The 24905-nt window shown below is 39.3% G+C and overlaps 1 protein-coding gene across 14 annotated transcripts in view; it reads right to left on the bottom strand.

Annotated features, from left to right (window-relative positions):
- CELF4 (CUGBP Elav-like family member 4) overlaps window positions 1-24905 on the bottom strand; it is a 701622-nt gene that overhangs the window by 587755 nt on the left and 88962 nt on the right. For all 14 annotated transcript variants that reach the window (XM_018078794.2, XM_018078786.2, XM_018078787.2 and 11 more), the window contains exon 2: window positions 22519-22601. In XM_018078794.2, the coding sequence (XP_017934283.1) occupies window positions 22519-22601 (83 nt within the window). The remainder of the gene's footprint in view (window positions 1-22518; window positions 22602-24905) is intronic.

The raw sequence follows: 24905 nt of genomic DNA, 5'->3' as shown, positions 1-24905 counted from the left end.
ATAGGATGAAAACCTACTTTCTGACTGACTTCATTTTGGAGAACTGGCTACTGATTTGCTTAGGTCCAGGGGATCAGATTTGATTCACAAGCCATACTGTCAGAGCAGTTTCACCTAGCATTACCCAGGCAGTCCTAACCATTGGATCACTTTCTGTTCAATGAAAAAGAAAAGGTGAGATGACTAGCCACACTCTGCAGAGCTACTGCTCTGCAGTGGTTGCAAGAAAAAAAACCTTTAACATTTAACCTTTGTTAGGCTGAAACTAGGGAAGATGAAACATAACCATGGGCACAAAATGTGACTTTATCACTCAGGCATACCCTTTCTTTTCATAATACAGTAATTGCTGTTGTGGTAAATTTCCTCACACAACCAGAAAACCAGGCACAGCTCATGGGTTATGTTACAAAGAAAACAGTTCAGATTGATAGTTGCTCTAGCAAATGGATGACACCAGTTGTCCAACAGCATCACTGTGCCAGCTTGGGTCATTGTAGGTCACCTACAAGCAGAGAAGTTTTTCCTGTGTTTCAATGGCTTAGGTGTGCAGCACACAAGCTGCACCAACAATTGCCTGGCAGTGTCAGTCTGCTGGAGAGCATCTGTGTGACCACACATAACCAGGGCTGGCCAGAAAAATGCCACTCCATTTAACACACACTTCAAGGCTTTGAAGCGTATTTCTCTCCTGTGAAGAGAGAACTGATACTTTAACAGAAGAAGTATTACTGCATATTATCCAGTGATTAGATGCAATTTTAGGGGAAAGTATTCTACCAGTTTTAGAGCAGGTTTACTTACTTGTTTTGTAATCCCAGATGTCATCAAAACAGGATAAACAGAATATTGTGGTCAAACTACTGCCATGAATCTGAGACACCATCATAATAAGAAATATGATGAAAGCAATATTGTTTCAGAAAACATTTCAGTGCTTTCCAGGAGAATAAAAAGTTTTGTCTACTTATTTTTCCTTCATCTCTGCTCATAAGATTTGGCAGTGTCTTGTGTTTTAAACAGGAAAGAATGCAGTAATAATCTTAACAGGGATCTGGCCTGTACTACAAATCCTGCACACAGGTAGCTCCTCATCACAGGCCACTTGCCCTTCACTGCTGGAAGATGACAGATGTTGGTTCTGTAACCAGGAACTGCAGTTATTCTGGCAGCTCCCTCTCTGCCATTGATGGCATCTGTTTTCATGACCAAAACTGCTAACTTCTCAAGAATGTTTAGTGAAAACCTGCTCTAAATGACAGATTTAAGGCTTTTTGGGGTTTTGTTGTTGTTCATTTATATGTATAGACACATACACATACATATGAATGAGTCCCTCTACAGTTGCAGTGAATGCCATTTACCTACCGTGGTCAGACAGGTCTGTTGGCTACAACAGTGCCAATTTTTTTGCCCCAGTATTGACACCAAATCAAGATTGTGGAAGACTCAGAAACAAGATGATCCTGTATGAGGCTATTTCAGAGATCTAGAGAGACATAAGCCGGTGCCCCAAATAAAATAAAGAAAGAAATTTAGAGTGACCACTTGCTGTTATATCACCCAATCTGACTTACTGTGCCTCGTTGGTCACAGAAGTTTTTTAAAAATATTGCAAGCCCTAGCAGAAATTGGCAACTATTAAGGTAGACTTTACAAAAATAAGCAGAAAACTGAATGGAGATGGGGTTAAACTGATTTTTTTTTGATTTGTTTTTGTTTTGGTGGGTTTTTTGTTTGTTTGTGTTTTTGTGGTTTTTGGTTGGTTGTTTTTTTTGTTTGTTTAGGTGCATTTAAGTTGCGCACCAAGTGTAAGCCAGAATCTCAGCTTTATCTTCAGCCTTGTTTCTGCACACATAATGAAATCCCTAAGTCAAGGCTTGATTACCCACTGCCCTTGGTTACCAAATCGTTCTGGTTAGCCTAGAAAACAAGCCCAAATTTGCATCTGCTGCTCTGCAGATAAATCCCCTGGGCTAGTACAGGAGAAGGTCATGGCATTGGGAGTGCACCCTTAATGCCACAGGCTGTGCTACGCAGACCTGTAAATAAACACGCAGGGTTTGGTTAGCAAGGCTATCCCTTCTGTACTTCATACTGGAACTTGAACGTTAAAGAAGAATAGAGAACAAAGTGAAAAACAACAAAACACAACATCAAGATAAAAAAAAAAAAAAAAAAAAGCAGCCAGAAAATAATCTGGCTGCTGCAATGCTAAGGAACAGATCTTCCCTCATCTATATTACACCCCCAGCTTTCTGCTGCAGATCCAACACACTCGAGTTTCATTTCAGAAAGTGAAGCTGCTAAGCAGCTACCAAATGACCTTTGGCTCTCAGATGAGTATTTATGGCAGGCAACACATACATCAACAACAACAAAAAGTTTCCCCAGTAACAAAAATGTTTCTGCCAGCAATGTGTCTTTTACAAGCTTGCAAGATGTATCAAGAGTCTAATAATCAGATTAAAATCACATCAAACTATGTTGGGAAGTCAAGGTGAAGGCCTTTGGATTGTTCTCATGAATAGCCCTATCCAGACCTACCAGGTGATGATAAATTCAGGTTTTTGCTTTGTTGGTGTTTTTCAAATTTATTTTAAGGGCTTAGAGTTTTTAAAAGCCAAGAGGTGGAAAAACACTTGGTGTTTTAGCAGTTCTTGCCAGCATCTGACAATAGTGAAATGGTTAAGAAAAAATAATGTGATTTTTCCTGTGCAGGGGGAGCAGTGGACCGGCTAATAAAGACATGATTTTTCTACACCACTTTTCAAGAGCTTTGTTTTCCTTTTATGGGTGAAAGCCCAAGTCTCAGAAAGGCAAAGTGTTTTGTCCAATATAGTCTGTATTTCTAACAGTTAACCTAGGAACAAACTTGAAACCTGAAGTCCCAGAATAGGGTTGCATTCCCTCCCAGGATCACTGGGAGCCAAATTAGTGGATAGGTTGACTGTTTCTACTTGCTGCAGAACAGGAATGGTCAGTTTTATATTGCCAAGCAAGAGAAGAAATGCTGAAGTCCCAGAGCTTTATTTCCAGTACTCTCTTGAAAGTCTGGCTTGAATCTTTAATTTCCAGATAGCCTTTGTATAGGTACTTGAAATAAATACTATGTCCACGTTGCTCCCTGCTTTCCCCTCCCCACAGAAGGACACCCGGGAAATACAGACAGGCATCGCCAAAAGAAACACTACCATCTCTCAAAGTGAGTTATTAAGTCTGAGAACTAGAGTTCAAAGTGTTAATACCTGCTCTGGAGAAGTAAACTATAGTAAAAGCCTATCCAGATATCTGTGGTCTCTAAGGTGAGCAGCTTCTAGCCAGCCTAGCTACAGATGAGCATCTGAACTATAAAGCCCTACCCAGCCCAGGACAGCAGTGCCACAGTCAGCTGGGCATCTCTCTACGCTACAGGGAGGCAGTAATCTTGCTTTCAGGTTCAGATTATTTGGGTTTGTACAAATCAGCAATTTAAATAACTCGAACCACCCAGCTGCTCATCCACAAAGAGAGTTTGGGAACATTCAGGTAAGGCTGCAAAACCAATGGGTAATAATCTCCTTCACCCTGTCCACTCCAGCTCCATAGAGGACCCTGTGGGATTACGCATCAGGTCTCTCTACATTATAAAAGGGTTAGTGAACCATGGGAAAAAGCTAATGCTGAGTACACCCAGCAAACCGTAGGATGGCCTTGGGTGTCTATAAGGGACTTTAGGTTAGCTGTACCTAAAGTACCTAAAGTACCAAATCCCAGGGAGAGAGGTATTGAGATAGGTAAGGGTACTATCTGGATGAAGAGGTTCACAAAAAAAACACTGCAGTGCCAGAGGATCGCTCCTGCTTCAGCTTAATCTAAAAGTCAAATCACATGACTGCATTTTCCAGTTTAACTTGCACGTCTGCCACTACCAAGCCAGCCTCTGAGAATTGTATTCACCTACTCACTGCACAACTCCCACCAGCTTCCCAGTATAAGAAAAACAATGTCCTTGAAAATAAAAGAGCTCTACTGTTCGCTCACTAAACCCCGTTCCACCTCCTCCCACACATGCTGAGAATGGACATTATGGATAGTTCACATGAAGAGAGGGGTTTGTTGTGTCATTGACTTAAATCTGCTTTCAGGGAATCCAGATGAAGATTTTTCACTGGTTCCAAAGGGAGCAGAACAAAACAGTTACTGAACACATATATAAGAAAAATCTACCCACCTACTGCCAGAAAATGCAATCAACTTCATCCCTCCCCCCTAGTACCAAGTTGGATTCTCTGCACAGAAATGAGTCATTTGTAATTGACTAATCCACAGAGAGAGAGATCCAAACCAGCCAGAGAGTAAGAGGCCTGAAAAGCCTCCTCATTGTCTTCCCTTTGGAAAAGCAAAACTGTGCTTTAACTCCAGCTTCCTAAGGCCTCTAGTTTTTTTCTACACAACTGCTTAAACCCATGGACTCCCAGGATGACATCAAATAAACAACAGTAGGACTTCACCACACGGAGAGGGGACCTCTCCCAGACACGTGAGCGCCGGCTGCAGAGGCATCGGTGAGTCAGCGGCGAGCAGATCTGCCGCGTGTACACACAGGCCATATGCTACTGGATGTATCATCACTCTGTAGTAGATCTCACAGGCTCCAGCATGCTCATGTGTCTCCCTGCCTACCCCAGGCAGAAGTGGTCCCTGACATCACTGCATACACAGCCAAAGCTGGCGTCAGGACCAGACCAAGCACGGAGGTCACAGCCCTGAATCACCTCAAACACTCTGTGAATGCTCAGGGACCAAAGTTAAGCACTACGAAATAGTGCACCCAGCCAAGCATCCTAAGCCTCATCAAGGAAATGGGCAGCTAGTGAGAAAGATGTCTCAGCAACCTCAGTTGTGCAGAGCAGCTTTAGGTCTGGCCAGTGGAAAGGTTTGCCTGTGGTGATTAATAAGCCCGTGGAGAAAAGCTGTCAACGCCTCCTGTGCCAGCCCTTTGAGGACTGTGCTGAGCTGGTCCACACCCTACAGGTCATAATCTAGAGAGCTCAATGCAACAGGATTTTATGAATCTCTTTCTGCTAGCGTCCTCCCCTTCCTCGCTGAAAGTTGTTTGAGCACTTCATGATGTATTCCAGTTTAGTGAGGTCCTCCTTTTCTTTCAATTCACTTTAAAATCATTCTTTTAAATTACTCTAAAATGATTATTTTACTTATTTTTCATAAATTTAAATCTTAATCAGAATTGCACCAGTATTTTCATTTAAATGAAGCTGTTTTCATTACATGAAATTTCTTCAGTGTACTTTTGAAGATTTCTATAATGCTCATTTTCATAGAGAATTTGAAAAACTATGAATGCATTCCTTTCAAAAAAAGTCAAATTTTAACTCCATTTAACCCCAGCATATTTCTCATGAAACTTTTTTTCCTGGGCTTCATTTTGAATTTATTTCTTTGAAGATAGGCAAGGAGATGAGATTTGGATTCAGAGGTGGATAATTACCTGCAGAATGGATTTGAAAATTTGTTAGATTTTCAGCGAACTTGTCAGAATCCACAACAAATCTTTCAATGCCTCCCATGTATTACGCACATTTCCTCATATTAAAATGCATAGGTACACACTTCTATTTGTTCTGTGTAACCATTTCATGCTTTGTGGAGGTTTGAACTTTCATTCCATTGTGTGAATTCATAATTATTTGACCCTTTTTCTCTGTGCTGTGCTGCTACACATCGGACTTACCACACCAGCTATCTGTAATGATCAGTGGGGATTTTTCTTGCTAAAGAAACTTAGATCTTAGCATATTTTACTTTGTGAGGAAAGAATTTGAAGTAATTAATTGTGGGAAAGAAAGGCACATTGCATCTCACTTGAACATGTGATGATTAGAGACCTTTCTCTCCTGATTGTCTCATGCAAACCAATAAACAAAGAAATTCTTCAGAGGGAAACTAGCACCTCCTTTTTTTCAGATAAGACAGAAAATACACTTTATGTAGCAAGGAAATTAACAGTTGTTTACCCTGCATGCTCTCCAGAAGAGAGGCCATTGAGGCAAGTCAGCGACTGTGTGATCCCATAATGGGTAATCACAGATTGAAATGGGTTCGTGTTTCTGCTTCCTGAAAAACAGTTTTTCAAAGTATGTGTCCTCTACATTTTTTCATATCTTCTGAGGACCCGTGAGCCAGCTACTTGTAACCTAAGAAGAGTGGATGTTCAAAATTAGAGAAGAAATATCAGCTAGGAATGAAACTAAGACTCTTCTGGCAAATAAACAGACCCTGATGAAGTGAGCATCAAGGGAGGATTTCTAATTTTCTTCTTGAAAGCAATATGTTTCATCTGTATACCACTTATAAGTAAGTGCTCCTTTCCATTGCTATGATTCAAGATGAACCAGAACAGCTCCAAACTCAGAAACACTATGAGTAAACAGTAACATTCCTGAACTTAATTATTAAAAAGAGCTCTCTATTGATTGATTTTTTAATAATAGAATGTGAATTATGGAATATATTTGTTCAGAAATATTAATCAGCAATTATTTTCCCTAGCAAAAATATAGATTTTTCTTCCATTAATGTGAAGAGGAGTATTATTTATTTTTTACACTCCTTACTTTTGCATTTTTCTGACTGTATAAGAACTGACAAAGATTATATATTGTTGGGTTTTCTTCCAAGGTCCAAACAAAATTGTCTTTTGAAAATAATATAAAAGGGATTTTTATCAAATGTTCTGGAAAAAAAAGCAAAAAACCACAACAAGACCCCAAGTTGTGCAGCAAAGTGTGTTTTCAGAGTACTGGAAACTAAAGAGAACCTCTACAAATGGGATTTGCAAAATTAGTATTTGCATTCAATTTTCAGCCTCTACATCACTTAAATTTTCAGAAAGCTTTTCAGAAGCCCCAAGAGATAGAATACAAAAGATACAAGCTAGTCAGAAAACTGTACATTAATACTTATATTTTTACTTCATCTCCTTTGAAGGTTTGCTTGAAACTGTACAAAGAAAAGACTCACAGGAAATAGTTGCCCATAGTAACTAGTATCCTGTAAGGAGAATCATTTATCCAACTTTCAAAACATATCCTGGACCCACCTGTCACTTCAAACATCAAAGGTCTTATTGAAGGGATATTTGAACAGGAAGAATCTTTTTGGGAAGTGAAGACTACAAGATACTAAAAAATACCATCAGAATGATGTAAGAGACACTCAGGCAAGTGTCTCAGTCCTCTCTTGGTTTTTTTGCATTAGATACATTCATGCTTCGTTAAAGTTCCCTGTCTTCTACTTGATACAACAAATAAAGTAGATAGCATGGGAATATTAAATCTCTCTCCAAATTTCAAGAAAGCCCTTTTCCCTTTTCTTCCAGACAAACTGAGTGTTTTTCCCCTCCTCCTCCTTCTGAAGAACTGAGGGGGAAGGGCAGAAGAGATTTTCCTTGTGAAATCAAAAGCTACCCTTGAATCAAGTCTGATAGGCTGCTGAAAATGCAGCACAGAAACGTGTTTCTGTCAGTGAAAGACCTTGTTTGTAACCGTAAGGATTGTATGCAGCACGTCGTTTGATCCTGGGAGGACTTTGATCTATGCTAGCACCTCAAATATAGCAAAGGATGTCACTAGGCTTTGGAAAAAGAAGGGAGAGGAGAGACAGAAAGGGAAGGTGTTCAGTGCCAAGCAGATTACACTGAATTCTTGATACACTGGTCAAGTGAAAATGGGCTTTGTACAGAGGAGAGTAGGTGTTGCACTTTGGGGGAAACTACATTTCACCATCTAACCCAGAAACTACTATTCAGGGACAGAAAATGTCCTACAAAAGCATATCAGAGCAGCTTCTGTCTTCAGAGCCTTTTGTGAGATCTGAGTGAAATGAAATCAGTGGTCCCTTCTCTTTATTTCCCATTGTCTCATCAGAATTGGAAGAGGTTTGACTGAGGCTCAGTGTAGAAAGTGTTCCTGAGGGCTAGAAACAGATGATAAACAAAAAGGTGGTATACAAAGCCATCACACTGCTGTGGGTGTTGATTTAATGCTATCAGGCCAAGATGTATGAGGCAATTGAGGCCAAGAGCCATCCCCAGATGTAAACAGGTCAGAGGTTGGTGCAGGTTTGGGTATCACATGAATTTTTCTTATGTGGGTGGACAGCGTACAGACGTAGCGGGGAATCTCAGTGCTAAGACAAAAGATAGGACCCTTTCTACATACAGGAGTCAGAAATTTGTGGACCTTTGAGCAGCAGGGGAGACCTTTAGCAGATAATACTGAAAGGAAGTCGCCTAGGATCATCTCTTTCATATGCCAACATGTGATTCCCTCATCTCTCTCCAGGACACTATTCATTCACAGAAAAACAACAACAACAACCAACAACAAAAAACCACGAAGAATAACAAGGAAAACCTGAAATTTGCCTCAACAAAAAACTTTCTTTCTTCATGAAAGTCTCACTCACATAAGGCAAGAGGAGACATACGATTAAGCAAGGCAAGGCAAATGCTTCACTTTTTCCCCATGCTCATTGATGCTAGAGTAACTTAGGGAGCTTTGCTCCCTGCTAACCAACTTCCCTTTCTGTGCCCTTTGGAGAGATGTGGTAGAACACGATGGGCATCTTGTATTAGGTCTTGGAGAGAAGCAGAGAGGAGAGAAGTGAGGAATACTTAACACAATGCAGAGGTTCACTGCAGTGACAATAGTCTCTATTATTCTTGACATGACCCTAATGTAAGCATGGGACTGTTTGTAGGATGCCTCTTTTTATTGAAAAGTATATCTGACCCAAATTTTATTAGAGATGTCAAACACAGTATGGACAAGTACAGCATGAGTCTAAGAGAAAATTTAAAAAAAAAAAAAAAGAAGAAAGAAAAAAGCAATAGTAAGGATGTCACTCTTTCCTTATTTATTTTCAGGTCAATCATGAGCAAGAGAAGAGAGGCAGCCCCTTTCTGAAAGGCAAGAATCATCCTGAGCCATCACCTTACATTGGAAGAAAGCTTTTCCCTCCCAACAGTTATCATCCTTTGTCAGCATCACAGGAATGTCTAGGACCCTGTAGTCAAAAGCAGGAGCTGTCACTGCTAAGCACTGTACGTAAACACAGATGCATATGAAAGGAAAAATCCTACTCTGGAGAACTCTAAATGTCTACTAATCAAAAAGATGACACCAGGGGAAGGTTAATTAGCTCCATTTTGTAGGTAGGATATACAGGCAAAGGTGAGTTCATTGACTTCTGTCCCACAGGCAAGTGTTGAATCTAGATTTCTAAAACCCTGGTTCTAGTTCAGCCCTCAAAACTACACTTTATCATAGGTATTTTCTCTGTGCACTTTCTCACAGCCTCACTTTCCCACCTAATGGAAGACAAAGGAGACCAGTTTTTAGAAAGACAACTGAGGAGCTGCCAACATCTTAATGAAACCTGAGGTCAGGTACAGCAAACTCCCAGTCTGTATGCCTGGTCCACTCTCATTACAACATGTCAAGAACCTATATACTCATCTTAAAATCAGCCACGTCTGATATTGTGCCTCAATGGCCCATATCAAAATCTTCATCCACTCAAAAAAGTACTTAGCATTTCCAGTAAATTACTTAGCATTTCTGTAAAATAGAGGGAGGGGAGAAGAAAATAAAGGAAGCACATGTGCAAATATCTTCAAACAGCCAAGAACCGGGTGAGAAGGAAATTTAACTGTGGAGGGCAGGGAAAAGCCTGTGCCTGTTCACTTTTTAGTTTGAATTAGGTAAGGCAGGGATTTGTATCAGGGAAGCTCCGTATGTCAAGCAAATGTCATGCCTGCCTGTTTGGGTTGATTTCTGCTTTTCTGGCCTTTTCAATTCAGCAAGAATTTTCTATCAGATCCAAAACTCAGTCTCAAATAAATGCATGACCAAACCCACCATGATCCCTCAAACGGAAAGGTCTCAAATTGACATTTTCTAGAGAAAATACTTTCATTAAAAATAAATAATAAAAAAAAAACAAACCAAAAAAACCCAAAACTAAACCCAAAACCATAAATCCCTGGCAAGAGTCTTATACAGTACCAAGTACACTGTATAGGTTAGGACAAAAATACCAAAAAAATAAAAAAAAAGAAGGAAACGCCAGATGTAAATAACAGAGACTAGTACACCTCCAAGTCAAGACAGTGGTGTTGATTTCCCCTAGATATGCAGAATCAGTATTTGAGCACAACATTTGTGGAAGATAAGCATTCCCTATTAGTGTTATCATTCCAAGTGTGAGGGAAACAGATTCACTTAGACTTCTTAAGGTGAAATGAGGCTTTGGAGTTCTATTTGCTTCAGTCAAAGGAGAAATGACATGAAGTGTTCATTCTGGAAACGTGACTTTCCTGACAGGCTGGAAAGTAATTTTATGATAGAGAGACTTACATATATAGTAACTCACACTCCAGGTTCAGAGTACGTCTAGGTTTTAGCAACTGGATGAACAGGTGATTTACAATTTGCATGATAGATGCTGTGGACTCCCTGGTTTAAGATTTCTGTTTATCACTAACATGGTTACTGCTTCAGAAGCTAAACCCACTCACAGGAAAAACAGTTTTCTGTAAAGTTGATAGTAGACACAAAGAAAACTAATGGGTGTGCAAGGAGATGAAAGTAATTGTACACTGATGTGTTTTGCAACTGAAGGGTTGTGCAGTCTCTATATGCTGAATGGAGCTGGTTGCTAACTGTTGCTTTAACTGTAATTTTATTGAAGCAAATGCTCTACAACTAAAGTCATTGGAGAAAAGATTTCAACTCTTTTCCCCAAGTACCTGGGTTTTGATTAAGATTTTCCAGGGAGTTGTTTTGTGTGAGTGTGATAACAGAGACAGAAAAAACCCTGAAAATATTTCTAAGGGGAAAAAAAAATTGAAAAATAATTTTCTCTGGTGGAAGAAATGCTTCAATTTTTTTAAACAATGTTGAGTCCACCTGGTACAGATCTGTTTTTCTCTCAGTTGACTTAAGTGCTTTAAAAATGGAAAAAGGGTCATTTGTGCTGATTAAAAGGGCATTAGGCTAGATTTCAAAAAGCCACAAGGTAGCATATCATCTTAGTCAAAGTTCAAGGTTAGAGTTGGTATTAAAGAGCAAAGCAAGTGAAATCAAGAGGGTTGCTGTTAAACTTGGCTCTTATAATAGTGTCGGCTTCTGTTCAAAATTCTCTTGGCCTCTGGACAAGACACTGCAATTCAATAATAGCTAGCAGAGACTTTCTAGGACTCTCAAGGATGTTTTTCAAGTAATAAACGGAGAGACCTCCAGTGGCTCTGATCTGTATCATCAGGCCACCACGGATAGGTGCAAGACTTCAAGTGACATCTCAGGAGCTGACTGGCTGCCTGGATGGGCTATGAATAACCATAATAACGATTATAAGGAGCGTTTGCACATCAGTGTGAAAGAATGAGGAGCAAAGAGGATAAATGTGACTCTTAATCTTCAGCTATCTGCATGGGAAAGTATGATTAATAACTACAGAGGCTTAACATAACCTCCTCAGATAACGAGTGAGGTGGCCTTCTCCAAGCCCTGATTATCCTCCTCTAATGGGCTTCATTTATTGTGTAAACTAATAACCAAGGCCTAAGCACTGCACACTCAAGGGTCTGCAGGAAAAACACTGGGCCCAAATGTGATTAAGTTGGTGAAAATTGCCCAGCAACACAGTGTGTTGCTTGAGCAGAGGCGGGGACCAGGAGGAGGGAAGGAGGAGCAATGTTTCCTGAAAAGAAATGAAGCAGAAAGTAGCAGCAATCTGCCTTTTAACATAGATCTGCTGGTATAAATCCTCTGCCTTTCAACTGGGATTGCTAGAGTTTTCAGCTGAAATTAGTGGAAAGGCAGGACACAGCCATAAGGTTCTATTACCAAGAAAGAGAGGCACCAGTAATGAGGGGATCTGATCCAATGCTATGCAGAAAGCCAGCAGCAATGCCAGATCTGGAGAGTAACTCAAGTTGTCAGTCAGTGTTTCAGTGCTGGAGAGTGAAGAGGTGCTCAAAGGAAGCTGGATTCCCCAAAGTGAGTGAGTTCAGCAACTCAACCCTGGCCAAGGGAAAGAAAAAAAAAAAAAAAGAAATGACCTTCCAGCTTCCCTGGTTGTATCTCCAAAGTGCAAGCGCAGCTGAAGGGAGGCAGCTTCCCAGAGCATCTAAAGAAAGAGGATGAGATTCTCATTTGAGCTGCACTGATGTAAAGAAGCTTAAACTCCGCAAGAGCCCATGGAGTTACTTCGACTTTACACCCAGCCAACAAGAGTGCTGAATAAGAGCCCCTCCTCACTGGAAAACATATTTTTTAGCTTCACAGTGAATATCACATTAGATTATCCAAACCGGAATAATTGTAAATACTCGATTTATATGGACCCATTTGTGCTGTCTGCTTAATTGTTGCACTTCACTCAACAAGGACGGCTAAATTAGTTTGGACAGGCTCACTTTAGAGGCATTATCATTGTGCTATGGCAGCTTGGGTTCAGAGTGCTGATGGAAAAGATTTAAGGCCTAATAGAATAAAAATAAAAGAGAAACACATAGCAATATAGATAAATTTGGGACCTCGACTGGGACAGGAGACACTACCTTTGAAGGGAGTCACATCTGTATTTTACTCTTTGTAGTATATCCACATTTGTAAAGCCTGTACTATAGTTTCCAGAAAAAACATACAAAGCCCACAGATGCAAGCATTTTCTCAGGATCTTCTCAGAAACACTATGCTTGTTGAATGTTAGTGACACATGCCCAGCTTCCCCAGGAGTGTCTTAGCTTCTCCCCACCCAGGTGAAAGCATGTGTCATGTCAAGCAACATGAAGGTGCAGTAGCAGAAAAAATAACAAGGTGGGAGCAGGAGGCTGCCACCACCAAAACAGCTATCCTGCAAGGTTTGCCCCCCTGTATACATCCCACCTACCTTCCCCTGTGCAGGATGAGCAAGGATACAGAAATCAATCCCTAGTCACTCCCCAGTTGCTCTAAGGAAGAATAGACAAGAGAACATAGCATGTACAACCCTCTCCTGGCTGCCTTGTTTCTCTTAGGCAACACAAATGTACATTGAAAAACTTATATACACCAAGCCTCATAATTTTCAGAGACATCAGATTTAGAACAAGCCAACTCTGCAATCTGTATGTGTGTGGCGCCACAAAATGTGAACAGGATCAGCAAGTTAAGTCTCTACTTTTGTCTGGGAAAAATATACGGGAAGTAAGGTGTTCCTCCTCAGCAGCTGTAATCTCAACTCATTTCACCAAGTAGGCATTACAGGAACATAGGCTAATGTTTCCAGCAAATCTACAAAGGAGATAAGAAACGGCAAGGACAGACGTGCAGGATAAGATGGGATGGAGGAGAAAAGGAGAAAATGATGTTCAGCCAGACATGAGACACTAGTGTGACTTTATTGAGAGAGGACACTACAAAGTAATGCAAAGGACAGAAGCAACATCTCAGATATTTACCAAGGAAGACCTTGACAGTAAGCTAACCATAAATAAAAAGACCGAAAAAAACTGATTCCAGTTTTACCATCCTGAAAACAAAATGCTCTTCCAGTGATCAAAGCTATAAATGAAATAAGAAACTCATACCAGCATGTCTTATCAGTTACATATTTACCATGCAAAGTCACTGCACTAGCATAGAAATTACTGAGCCGTTCTAAGAACAAGAGAAAATAAATTTTCTTCATCTGTTTGAAGGAGCAACCTAAGCTTGGAATGGATTAGTTATAGCTGGACAAGACTTGCTCTGCCAAGACCTGCCAGTGATAAAAACAGTCATTTTTCACAACATACCAAAGAAAATGCACACTAGAAAGTAGCAGAGGCTTTGAGGACTGTAGTTTACCATACCTAAGGGGAAAGAAAGGGAACAACTACCTTAGCACCATAGGATTCATTTGGTGCTGAAAATGAATGCATATCAAGGTTGAAATATGTTAGAGAAATCAAAGAAATTAGAAGGCACATGTTTTTACAAGAAATTGTATTTTAACAAGATTTTTTTTTTAAAAGGGATGACATGGTGGGAAGGGGAGGGGAGAAAAAGTATGGGAAACAAGATATAAGAAGTTACCATTAAAGAGAAAAATGGGAAATGCACGTTTCTTCTTTGAAAAATAGGTTAGGCTTAATTTTGTCCTTGTACTTACAGAAACTAATCAGAGAGATTTGACATTGCTGGGAACCTGCCAAGTGCAGCAACTCATACATGTGGTGCCACTGTAAGTCTCTCACTGCAGCTACTCCACAGAGCAAAGTCACTTAAGATACCTGCTTGCCTGAACTGATAGTGCAATCTCATGGTCAGTCGATCCCCACCACTTTCTCCCTGCCAAAGTAAGAGTGCAGCAGAAGGGAAACACAGAAGCTAAATGGGTTACATCACGTCAAGTCCTATCAGAAGTTATCCGTAAGTGGAGAGACAGGACAGTTTTTGCCACTCCCAAAAGCATTCCAGCTGAGATAGTTCTTTAAAAGGTGTTCTTCACTTAAAGAACAGTTTCAAGTTTAATGCGTGAATCATGCTTTTAGATTATTTAATACAGGAAACACAGCTTTTTAATTTATTTTTTTTTTTAAAGATCTGCAGCCAGTGTCTGGATTTCACACAGTAAGGCTTGCAGCCTGTCTACTCTGCAACTGAAATGTTTTCAACATCCGTAGATGTTCTTAACCTACATAGCATAAATAGCACTAACAGAAATAATGTTTCAGGTAAGATTCAAGTCCTTACTACATAAACACCCTCTAGGAATTGCAGTCAGGGAATGTAGTTGCTCCACAGCATTCAAGCCCATGTTTTCATGTTTTCATTGCTATTATATGTGCTATTTAAATTAAATTAGACCAAGGCATGGGTCTGTGGGGTTCAACGATAACTATCTCGGCGGTAGGTATACATCCATCCATCACTCTTGTGTGTGGCCTTCAACCTTTGTACTTAAAAAAATTGCTTTCTTATCACTGAGTATCTGAATGATTTTAAGGCATGTATACACTGCATGAAAAACGTAGGACAGAGAGCTTACACCAGTGTAGGCTGAGAGCAGTACAGCTGTCCCTGGCAAACCTACAGTATAGATGGGCATATCACCATCTACATAGGTGGAAATCCAAATCCCGTAGTCATACAGGATTTTTGACTAAGTGCTTTGCTAAAAGCTTACATAGGCCTTGTGCTACAGATCACAACCAGTACATGATTCTCCATTACTATGTAGTGCAAATGTGGGAAGTGGGTGTTTGTGGAAAGGTTAGACTATGAACAATGACTCCTGGACTAGGTGATGTCACACTCTATCATCCATATGACTGAAAGACTGAAGTGTTAAAGGGTGCCTGTCCTCTTCCTCTATCTCTTTGTGACTGGGAACATGGGATGATGAGAGGAGGCTTGCTACTTGCAAGTTATTCCCGGTATCCCATCACTGCTGAATCAGTAGGGTGATGCAACTTGGAATAGAAGTGCTTAGGGTTCATTAGTATCCAGTGTTGAACCGCCTTTAATTCCTACAGTTTAGAACTGGGACCTCTCTCTAGTAAAAAGCCCATGGGAGCTATTGAATGGCCCAGCAGGTGTCAGGGATGCTCAGAGTTCTGTGAGATCATATATTCGCATGCAAAGATTCTTGGTAAAAATATGTTTCCTCATTTAGAGCTATGGTACTTTTCACGATGACATCATTTCAGCAGTGATAAATATAGCTGAGTCTGCTCTTTCCTACGCCATATAAATCCCTTGACCTCAATCAGATCACTGCTGATTTACACTTGTGTAAATGAAGTCAGAATCAAGCCATGGCATTCACAAATGTAGGCCAGAGTAAGCATTACTCACAGACAAGAGATAACTCTTCAGAGGAAGGAGAAAAGATCATTTTCATGCAAATATCCTTAATAATAAGGAACAAGAGTTAGAAATAAGAGTATGAATGAAATGCAATCAAGAACTGCTCTGAGATCAGATTTGCTTCTAACTTTATGATGCTGCATCAGCTGCTCTTAAAGCAGCTTAAGCCCAAAATTTGACCTACCTGAAACTTGTTATATAGCATTTTTCATCAGGGATCTGTGAGCTAACTCAATCTCTAGGCTTGGCTTTGAAGGTAGCTGAAGGTGCTCAGCTGCTTGCAGGGTGTAAAAAAATTTGATTGCTGTGTTCTATGAAAATGCAAACTTTTTTTTTCCCTAAGATCCAGCTTTGCCCTCAAATTGTTATACATTATCTATTTATTTATGCATAAACAGTGGCATTATGGTTTGGAGACTAGAGGTCCTTTGATGGGAGGTAAGCTTGACTAGCCTATGGGAGTTTACTGCTATGCATGTAAATGAGGACATACATACAAATATGCAGAACAGACAAGTGAAAATATACAGCATCTCTTTAAAATGAAATACTTTGATTGCTCCAATCACAAGAAGTTGTAAAACTACCCTGAAGAATTAACAGCCTCAGTACATGCTAACTACATCCATCATAAATTCGTCTTTAGTTTCTGTTATCATATCACTGTCTCTTGGGACCCCCAGTCCTGTCATCATTTGCCCTTTATAATTTATTCAGCTTGTACTTGCCTGAATCCTTTCTACTTATCATTCATCTTTACAGTTGTACATAAAATTAGATTGATCCTCCTATGGCAGACACGTCAGAGAGAAAAGTTGTCATTGAATAACACATAAAGCAAATGAAGGTCCAGCAAAAGCTTTTGTTGAATAACTTGGAAATCATCCTTAGAGACCCAAAAGGTGTCAAATTAAAAAGACAAGACAATGTTACCTTTATAATTTATTTTTTTGTGCATTATTTTTCAGATGCCACCAAATCTCAGGGCTGAGAAGCCCTGTTCCCATTTTGCATATCAAGCTGAGCTTGGTTAACCCTCACAAAGGTGATGAATACACCAGTCTCAGCTGAGATAACAGCATGCATCCAACACACTGGTTCTGTCAGGATGCTGGAACTGTATTCTTTTTCTTCAAAGCTCTTTGGACTGGGCAGCAAAGAGAGAGTTTACTTTGTATTCTAGAGGCTGCCTTATAGGGATATAGAAGCCAATCTTTAACTAGTGAAATGGAACTTTAATGTTTACCAAGCAGATAGGACCCAGGTGTTTCATCTCATCTGGTGAACAGAACAGCACTGTCAAACTACAGGGTTTTTTAGTAAATGGAAAGTGCATGTAGCTTCCTTTCCCTCTCCTCTCCCTCCTTAACCCAAAGCAAGATCCAAAAGGCCCTTTACTTGCTGGTCAATAGGAAGTAGGAAATAAGGTGTAAAAAAAAATAAAAAAGTCTCTTTAACCATGACATTGACACCCAAAGATTTTAAAGACAATTTCTGGAGAATTTCTACAGGACTAGTTGTTTTTTTTTTTTGTTTGTTTTGGTTTGGGTTTTTTTGTTTTTTTGTTTCTTTGGGTTTTTTTTTTGGTTTTTTTTTTGTTTTTTTTTTTTTTTTTTTTTTTTTTTTCCATGTCTCTTCCCTCAAATCTGTTTTTATTCCTTTTCATCTTCATTTTTAACTTCAGAAAACAGACATGTTTCTCCCAAGGGAACAATTAAATGTGTTTTCTTTCAAAATCTAAAGGGCATGGTGAGCAGGCTGTGTGTTCAGCAGGCTACTTTAATCAATGGAACCCATCCAGCCTACCACTGCTGACCAAATTGCAATTTACATCAGTAGAGACAACTTTTGAAATGGGAAGTTGAGGGAATATAATACCATTTTTGGCATAATACAGCATGCAGTGTGATATGTGGTTTAATGGTTTCCTAACAAGCTTTTGGAAAAAAGCTTTGAAACATTAAAAAAAAAAAAGGCAATAAGATCGTAAAATTTCAAAGTCTGCTTGAACAGTGAAATCAATGTTATATGTGTAGAACTTCTGAAGTCCAGATGACACTTATGTCTCATTTTAGCCTTATTACAAGGTTTTAAGAGGGGCTAGTCTTTGCAAGGCATTCTCCCCCCTCCCATCCACGTTCAGGTCTTTCCTTACATATACATAAGAATTTGAGCCAGATATGACCAGTAACATAGAAAAACTTTCTTTTTTTCTTTTTTCTTTTTTTTTTAAACTAAGGGCAACTTTATTTCAGTTAGAGAGGGGTTTTTATTTTTTGGTTTGTTTGTTCTAAAAGCAGTTTAATATGAGTTTTATGAGCTTACCTGTCTTCTAATGTTAGAGATGCATATTTTTGCATACAGTGAATAAAACAGAATGTGTTTTTTCTAGATGGTAGAAGAGACAAAGGATATCAGAACAGTTAGGAAGAAAACTAATTATGTTACGCACTGAGAAATTTAGCATACCAGAAGTACCACTCTCCCTTTCAAGAGGAACAGATACAGCAAGAAAACCAGTCTATTTGCCAGACAGAATAAGCCCCGCAGATTGCTGAGGTTAACAGTTTCTTAGCTACTTAATTTCATAGTTATTCTTTGCAAGTCTTACAAGAATGTTTTAACATTATGCAAAGAGACAGTGCCTCCAACCAAGTATACATGGACTGTTCACTCCCATTGCCTGAGAGAGCCACAAAGAACTAGAGGGAAAAAAAGTGCTGCTGTGCTTATCATACATGAGCTCAGTTTATTTGTGCTATAAATAAAAGTAGATCTTGATAGCGTAATTACATTTCTCACCATTATCCTCTGCCATTCACTGCAGAAAGAAAAAAAGAAAGGGGAGAAAAAGTTCGCTTCACTATAATTTGTAACCAAAATGACTACACTTAAAACATAATTTTATTTCCCTGACTTCATTTCCTGTGGAGCTTTGTGGGGCAAATAGATAATATTATACCAAATCTGCAGGCAGATAATTCTCCCATACGTTGCACTGTCATTGTCTAGATCACTTTCCCCCCTCCCCATGCTTTCACCAAGACCATAAGGCTGTGTTTTTGTTATCACATTTTGTCATTGAGGCATATATCAGCATCAGAAATCCCCGGGGTGAATCAACTTTTACTTTTTCTACTTTCTCTCTCCTGCTCCCCCAAATTACTCTTCCTTGCCTGATTCACTTTTTATAATTCTTGGAAAATAAAACAAAAACAAAACAAAACAACCCAAGGTGGTTTCCCACTATGAAGGATTAGCACAGATTATGGTGAACAGTGTTAATTATAGGTGAGGAAAGAGAACAGTGCATCTCTCCAATCTGTTCTTGATTTCCCCCGTGTCTGTCTGTCTGGTAATAAGCCTCCTTTAATCTGGCAGTCCCCTTGGTGAAATCAGCGCCATGGACAGCAATATTGATTGCTTCTGAGAAACCATCACAGCTGCTCAACCAAATTACCTTTGATATGTGACCTTTAATGTAATTACTGCAACATCAAAGCATTTCTATAAATTATTAAAGAACTAATATACTTCATCATCCAGCTAGTCTATTATATGTAAAATAAACAATCGCAAGTAAACGCTAGAATTTGGATTGTCCAAAACTCACAAAGTGCTCTTTACACACACATACATACTGTGCTACATTAACCTTCTGTTTTAGGCAAAACAATTTCAAGCTGTCCAAAAGAGCCTAATTCAGTCATTCAGATGAAAAGGATCTAACTGATAATTTTATGTTTTACATTCCATTCTAGTTGCTTCGAAATATCTATCATGATTCCTTCCCGCCCAAAAACAAAGTGCCATAAAGACTTTATTAATCAACACATACCTGCTTGGAAGTCTTTTGATTATTCCACAAGATGAGTTTATGCCCCGCATATAACATAGAAATATGTGAAACATATTTCTGTCATCTTACAAAGCACATCCAGAAAGTAATTACTGTAAAATATGTGCATGTAGCCACTCCACTAAAAACAAAGTGATACATAGCTAAGAGGCAAGGCGTCTGAATCTGGACAAAAACTCCTCATGCCTCACCATTTCCATACATTAACATTCATGTGAATATTATTTAAAATGACTCATTTCCGTGTTTTGTAATACAAAGAACACAAACAGCAATATTGCAAGAGCAGGAAAATGTGCTGTTATCTGGGGGATGGGAAAGAATAGCTTACTCTAGTACTATTTACTTTTTCCTTTTCCAGACCTGTTAATTATTTTTGATACCTCCTCAGTACTGTTTGTGTCATAGGCAGTGGAGTCTCAAGAGAAGATATTATATATATGTCATTTGTGAACTCACGTGAATGAGGACTTAGACCCCTGACCTTAAAAGTGCTTTTTATTTTATGTTGATGAACTATGGTTGATATTGTTGGCGCATGTTATCAAGAACAGACAGGTAAGTAATAAATAATTCCCTGCTACTCACATAGGAACTATAAAATAGTATCCAGGTATGATAGTTTATCAAGAGACAAGACTGGTTTCCTTAAATAAACTACAGTGACATCATTCAGAAGATGAGTTCAGAAACTTGGCAGAAAGCTGCATGCAGAGGGTTTGTTGGTGTAAAGTAAACCTTTATCCTGAGACAAATAGAACTGGAAATGAAAGGGAAGGGAGAATTCAGTGTTCAGAACTCTCAAAAACCTGGTTGCTATTTTAGACAGAAGATTCACTGTTCCTGATTCTATCAGATCCTGATGTGTCTCCTGAAAGTGTAAAAGAAAACAAAAAAAGCCTCTAAAGTCAGTACGGTGTATATGTAATAGAAACTACACAAACCAAAGAAGAAATTGTAGTCTAGAATCAATCACTGTAGCCTCTGTAGGAAGTTTTGATCGTAAAGCAAAAGCTGGTTGAATTTTGCTACTGTCCAAGATGACAGTTTTGACTTTAAGACTTTTGTGATTTGAAGTCCCTAAAACACAGATTGACATTCAGAACTGTGGATCTATAAAGAACTAAAAAGGAAAAAAAAAATCCTAAACATCACTTGCCCTCCCTCCCCAACTATGAGCCTTCAATCTCACTGTCTTCTTGAAGATATTTGCATCATACAAATTCAAGATGAGATTTTTGCCTCACAGAGAAAATAAGGGTTCCATCTGCAAGTGAGTGGTCTAGTTCCTAATGAGAAGAGTAAACAGTCTTAGTGGAAACATTTGGAATTTCATTTCATCTCTTTAAATACATGACACATGCCTATCTCTAGTTTTGATAAATACATATTTGATTTCAAGCACATTTAAAAAAAAAAATAGTTAAAATGTTACCTGAAACATCCTTACTCAACACATTTTCATTTTTCAAACATCCAGTTCTATCATTCAGAAAAGACAGGAGTAAAAAGAAAACATCATAGGGGTGTAGGGGGAAGAAAAATCTAAACGCCAACAAGACTGAAGTTACTTTCAATCTGCTGCTAAGGAGTTTCTATGAAAAAAAATTATTCAGAGGGAGTCGTCAGCTGACAGAAATATTTTTAGGGAATGAAGTACGTATATATTTACATAAGGTATGGCCTTTTAAGCAAAGATAGATGTAGATGAGCAAGTGCGTGGGTATCTTCATACTGGCAAGGTGGCTTAGAGATAGGTAAATAGACTCGGGATGATGGAAACAAGCAGAGCAGAGTCAACACTTCCTTCAGCACCATAGAACAGGGGATGTGTCTTAGGTCTGATGGAAAGGTTATGGCTGCGCACGATTCAGTCATTAAACACCAACTAATAAGGTCAGACTTTTGGATAGATTTCCTCTCATTTTAGATGCAACCTGGAACCCTCAGGATCCCCCTCTTAATTACTTGATCACTGACTTTTCTGTCATTGGGAAATCAGCCCTATTCTAGCTACAGGAGGACTTGGCTGTTCCCAATCCATGTTCCTTTGTTGAATCTAAATAGTCTCTCTCTCTCTGCTCCCCTCCACCGGGTAACTGCTAAACTAGAAACCCATCCCAGCAGGGCAGGTCTTCCCCACATAATGCTGATTCTATTTTTAGTTTTGCTTGTGTTGTCTGAACCTTAGATCTTGCTCATGTGAATAATTTTCCTCATTATCCTGTGTTCGTCTTTCCTCTCTCTCTTTTCTCCTTGTCTCACCGCCTTTCCAATCTGCTACAGCTGCTTGAATACTAAAGTAACTGAGTCAAACCACTTTGTCATCAGGAATATGTTTTCATTTTGTGATAACTCAATAATGTGATCTGTTTCTTGATTTCCTGCAGTCACACCTTGCTTCAGAGAAGAAAAATAATATGAAGAAATACCTGGTGAGCACTTCTAATGTTTCATTGTAGTGGTCAGAATCCTAAAGACTTTCCTCAGCTGAGTAAGGCTGGTAGGACCCAGCCCATAACCAGTTAATTACTGTTTTCCTGACTACCAATAAAAGCAAAAATCCTTTTATTTTTTTCGTGCATGGAAACCATTTGGGTGGGTTGGTAGTATCTTGATTTTATTAGCCCAATGCAAATAGTGAATCATCCAAACAAACGGAGACATTATGCTTCCAAGTCTGAGATGAGAACTCCATATGTAAATCATTTTAGATTGAAAAAAAAAAATAAAAAAATGTTATCAGTCTGGACTCACCCCCGGCAGTGTCTTCTGTTCATGCAGTGCGCTCTGGGCCTTTAGAGCAGACTCCCTTTCGCAGTATGTTAGGAAGGCACAGCCTATAAACAAAAAAGCATAACCTCAGTAACAGCACTACTTCAGAGAAGATCCATTTAAAATTGAGATGTAGAACAAACCATTTTCCTGTCATCATCCCATTCCCAGTAAATCAATCATAAAAATCTCTCCTTAGCAAGGGAGTAATCAAGAATCACGAAATGAAGCTATCATTGCTTCCTCTGAGGCCTGCGAGCAACAGTGTACCTAGGACTGCTTGTTCTTTGAACACATATTTAAGTGCCAGAGACAGAAGGATGCACAGAATTAAGGATCTCAAAGATTCCATATAATGGTAAGGTGGGGCATGAGATCCTGCTCCTGCTCCAGCAGCAGCACTGGGAATAAGCACTTTATTGTCATATCATGTTGAAGGTCTCATGCCCTCCTTTTGTATCAAGTATTTTCAGTAGAGGGTATACAAGGACTTGGAGCTTTCTACTGCAGAAGAGTACTTCTATTGTTTAGCCTGGCTTGCACCCACAAGTAGTTGCCCTATTTGCATCTCACCAGAAGGCTTCCACTCTGTGCTAGCTACTGCTCTCTGGCTCCCACCCTTACACACAATTACAGCAAAGCCCAAACAATCAGTCCAAAACCTGCCTGATGCACAGATCATTAGCACTTCAGAGATGCTCCAATGGATTATGTCCTTGATTCTTCCGAAAAGTTGTCTTATTAACTACAAAGGCCAAGACCATGTCAAGGTAGGGCCCTGCTCTGCCTTCTCTCCCCACACGTTTGCCCTCTTGTAAAACTGGTTGATGTTGCAATGTCTCACTCCAGTTGTGAGCCTGATGTGATCAAATTATTCCTTCTTACTGCAGTATACTGAAAACTTGCCAGTCCCTGCAGCAAAAAAAGTGCTTGTTATGCAGAGGACATTTTCTCTGAAATTACTTCAGAATGTCTGCCACCTCTCCAGCTCCTTGAAATGGAGGAATCCTATCTTTCAAGGTTCAGGCAGCATGTCCCTCAAGCTGCGGGTACCTTTCAAGAGCAACATGAGTACAGAAAGACTACCAAAGAAAGAAACATGTTCCATAATCTCATTTTGACCCACTCACCCTCTCCCCATGCACATATAAACTATGTAACAGGTGAGTAAACAGTATACTATGAACTTTTCAGCTTTGATTACCACTGTGACATTTTGTCCACTGTTTTTCCCAAGCTGGTTCCTTAGATAACATTACTGAAGAAATACACACTTGTTCTTTTCTTCCTTACAATTCTTTTAATAGATTAGTACATACAAGAGACTAGGGAGATTTTTTTCTTATAAATATACTTTTTTTTTTCTCAAAGATTGTCTTGTGGAAGTCACTCTACTGCTCTCACAATAAAGATACATTTTGGCATGAAAAAAAAAAAAAGAACAATTTTTTTTCACTATTTCTTACACTGTATTACTTTCTGGAGGCCTTGTTACTTTCAGCATATTCAAGCCAATCACATTGTTTCAGTAATTGAGAGTCAGAAGCAGAAGGTGACAATCAAGGAAGGAGACTGAGCAGCAGCAAAAGTTTGCATACTCGACTTGGAATTATGTTGATTTCTTCCCCTTTAAGTGGGTGATTTTTCAGTTAGTCTGTATCTACCAAAGAAAGCAAAGAAAGAGTGGCAGAGAGTTTGCAGCAAGCAAAAGTAATGGATTGAAAAGGATCCTTAAAAGTCACCCATAGCTCAATAATCAAATGGGAAACTATGCTTAAATTTAATTTCAGTGCTAAATCACAGGCTGAGAGCTCTCTGTTTACTAGACACAATAAGAAAGTCTCCCTTTAGTAGCAGACGTGGAGCAGCTGATACAGTCTAATTAAGCACATTATAGCACGCTGCTACAGAGATAAACTATGCACTATTCCATAATGATAGCTATATTTTTCTCCTCATTGTGATGGCCATGATGACAGTTTAGGTTAACAATGTCCTGCAACTCCTACAGTATCATGACTGTAATTCAGACTGAGTAGACAGAAGACGACTCTGCTCTGAAGGAGCAAATTTCCCTTCCAAGATCCACACTGCGTGTGTACGGAGGCAAGTTCTCATCAGGGTGAAAGCTCCACTAAGTCCTCTCCAAACATGTTGGTGAAAGTGGTAGAAGTGCCAAACTTCTAGAAACAATGCTTAGTGGAATGTGTCCAAACATCACTGATTTCCCAAACACGGTGTTATGGACAAAAAGATGCTGAAATGGAAAAGGAATCGACCTTTTTATATGGTCAGACAAAAAAACCACCCTGCTTTCCAGGGTCAAATGTTGAAGTGTTTCATTGTCACTTCCAATTCATACATCATGC

This window comes from Manacus vitellinus, unplaced genomic scaffold, assembly GCF_001715985.3.
Source record: "Manacus vitellinus isolate BGI_N305 unplaced genomic scaffold, ASM171598v3 scaffold_42_pilon, whole genome shotgun sequence".
Lineage (NCBI taxonomy): Eukaryota > Metazoa > Chordata > Aves > Passeriformes > Pipridae > Manacus > Manacus vitellinus.
This window is presented reverse-complemented; position numbering and strand designations above follow the sequence as displayed.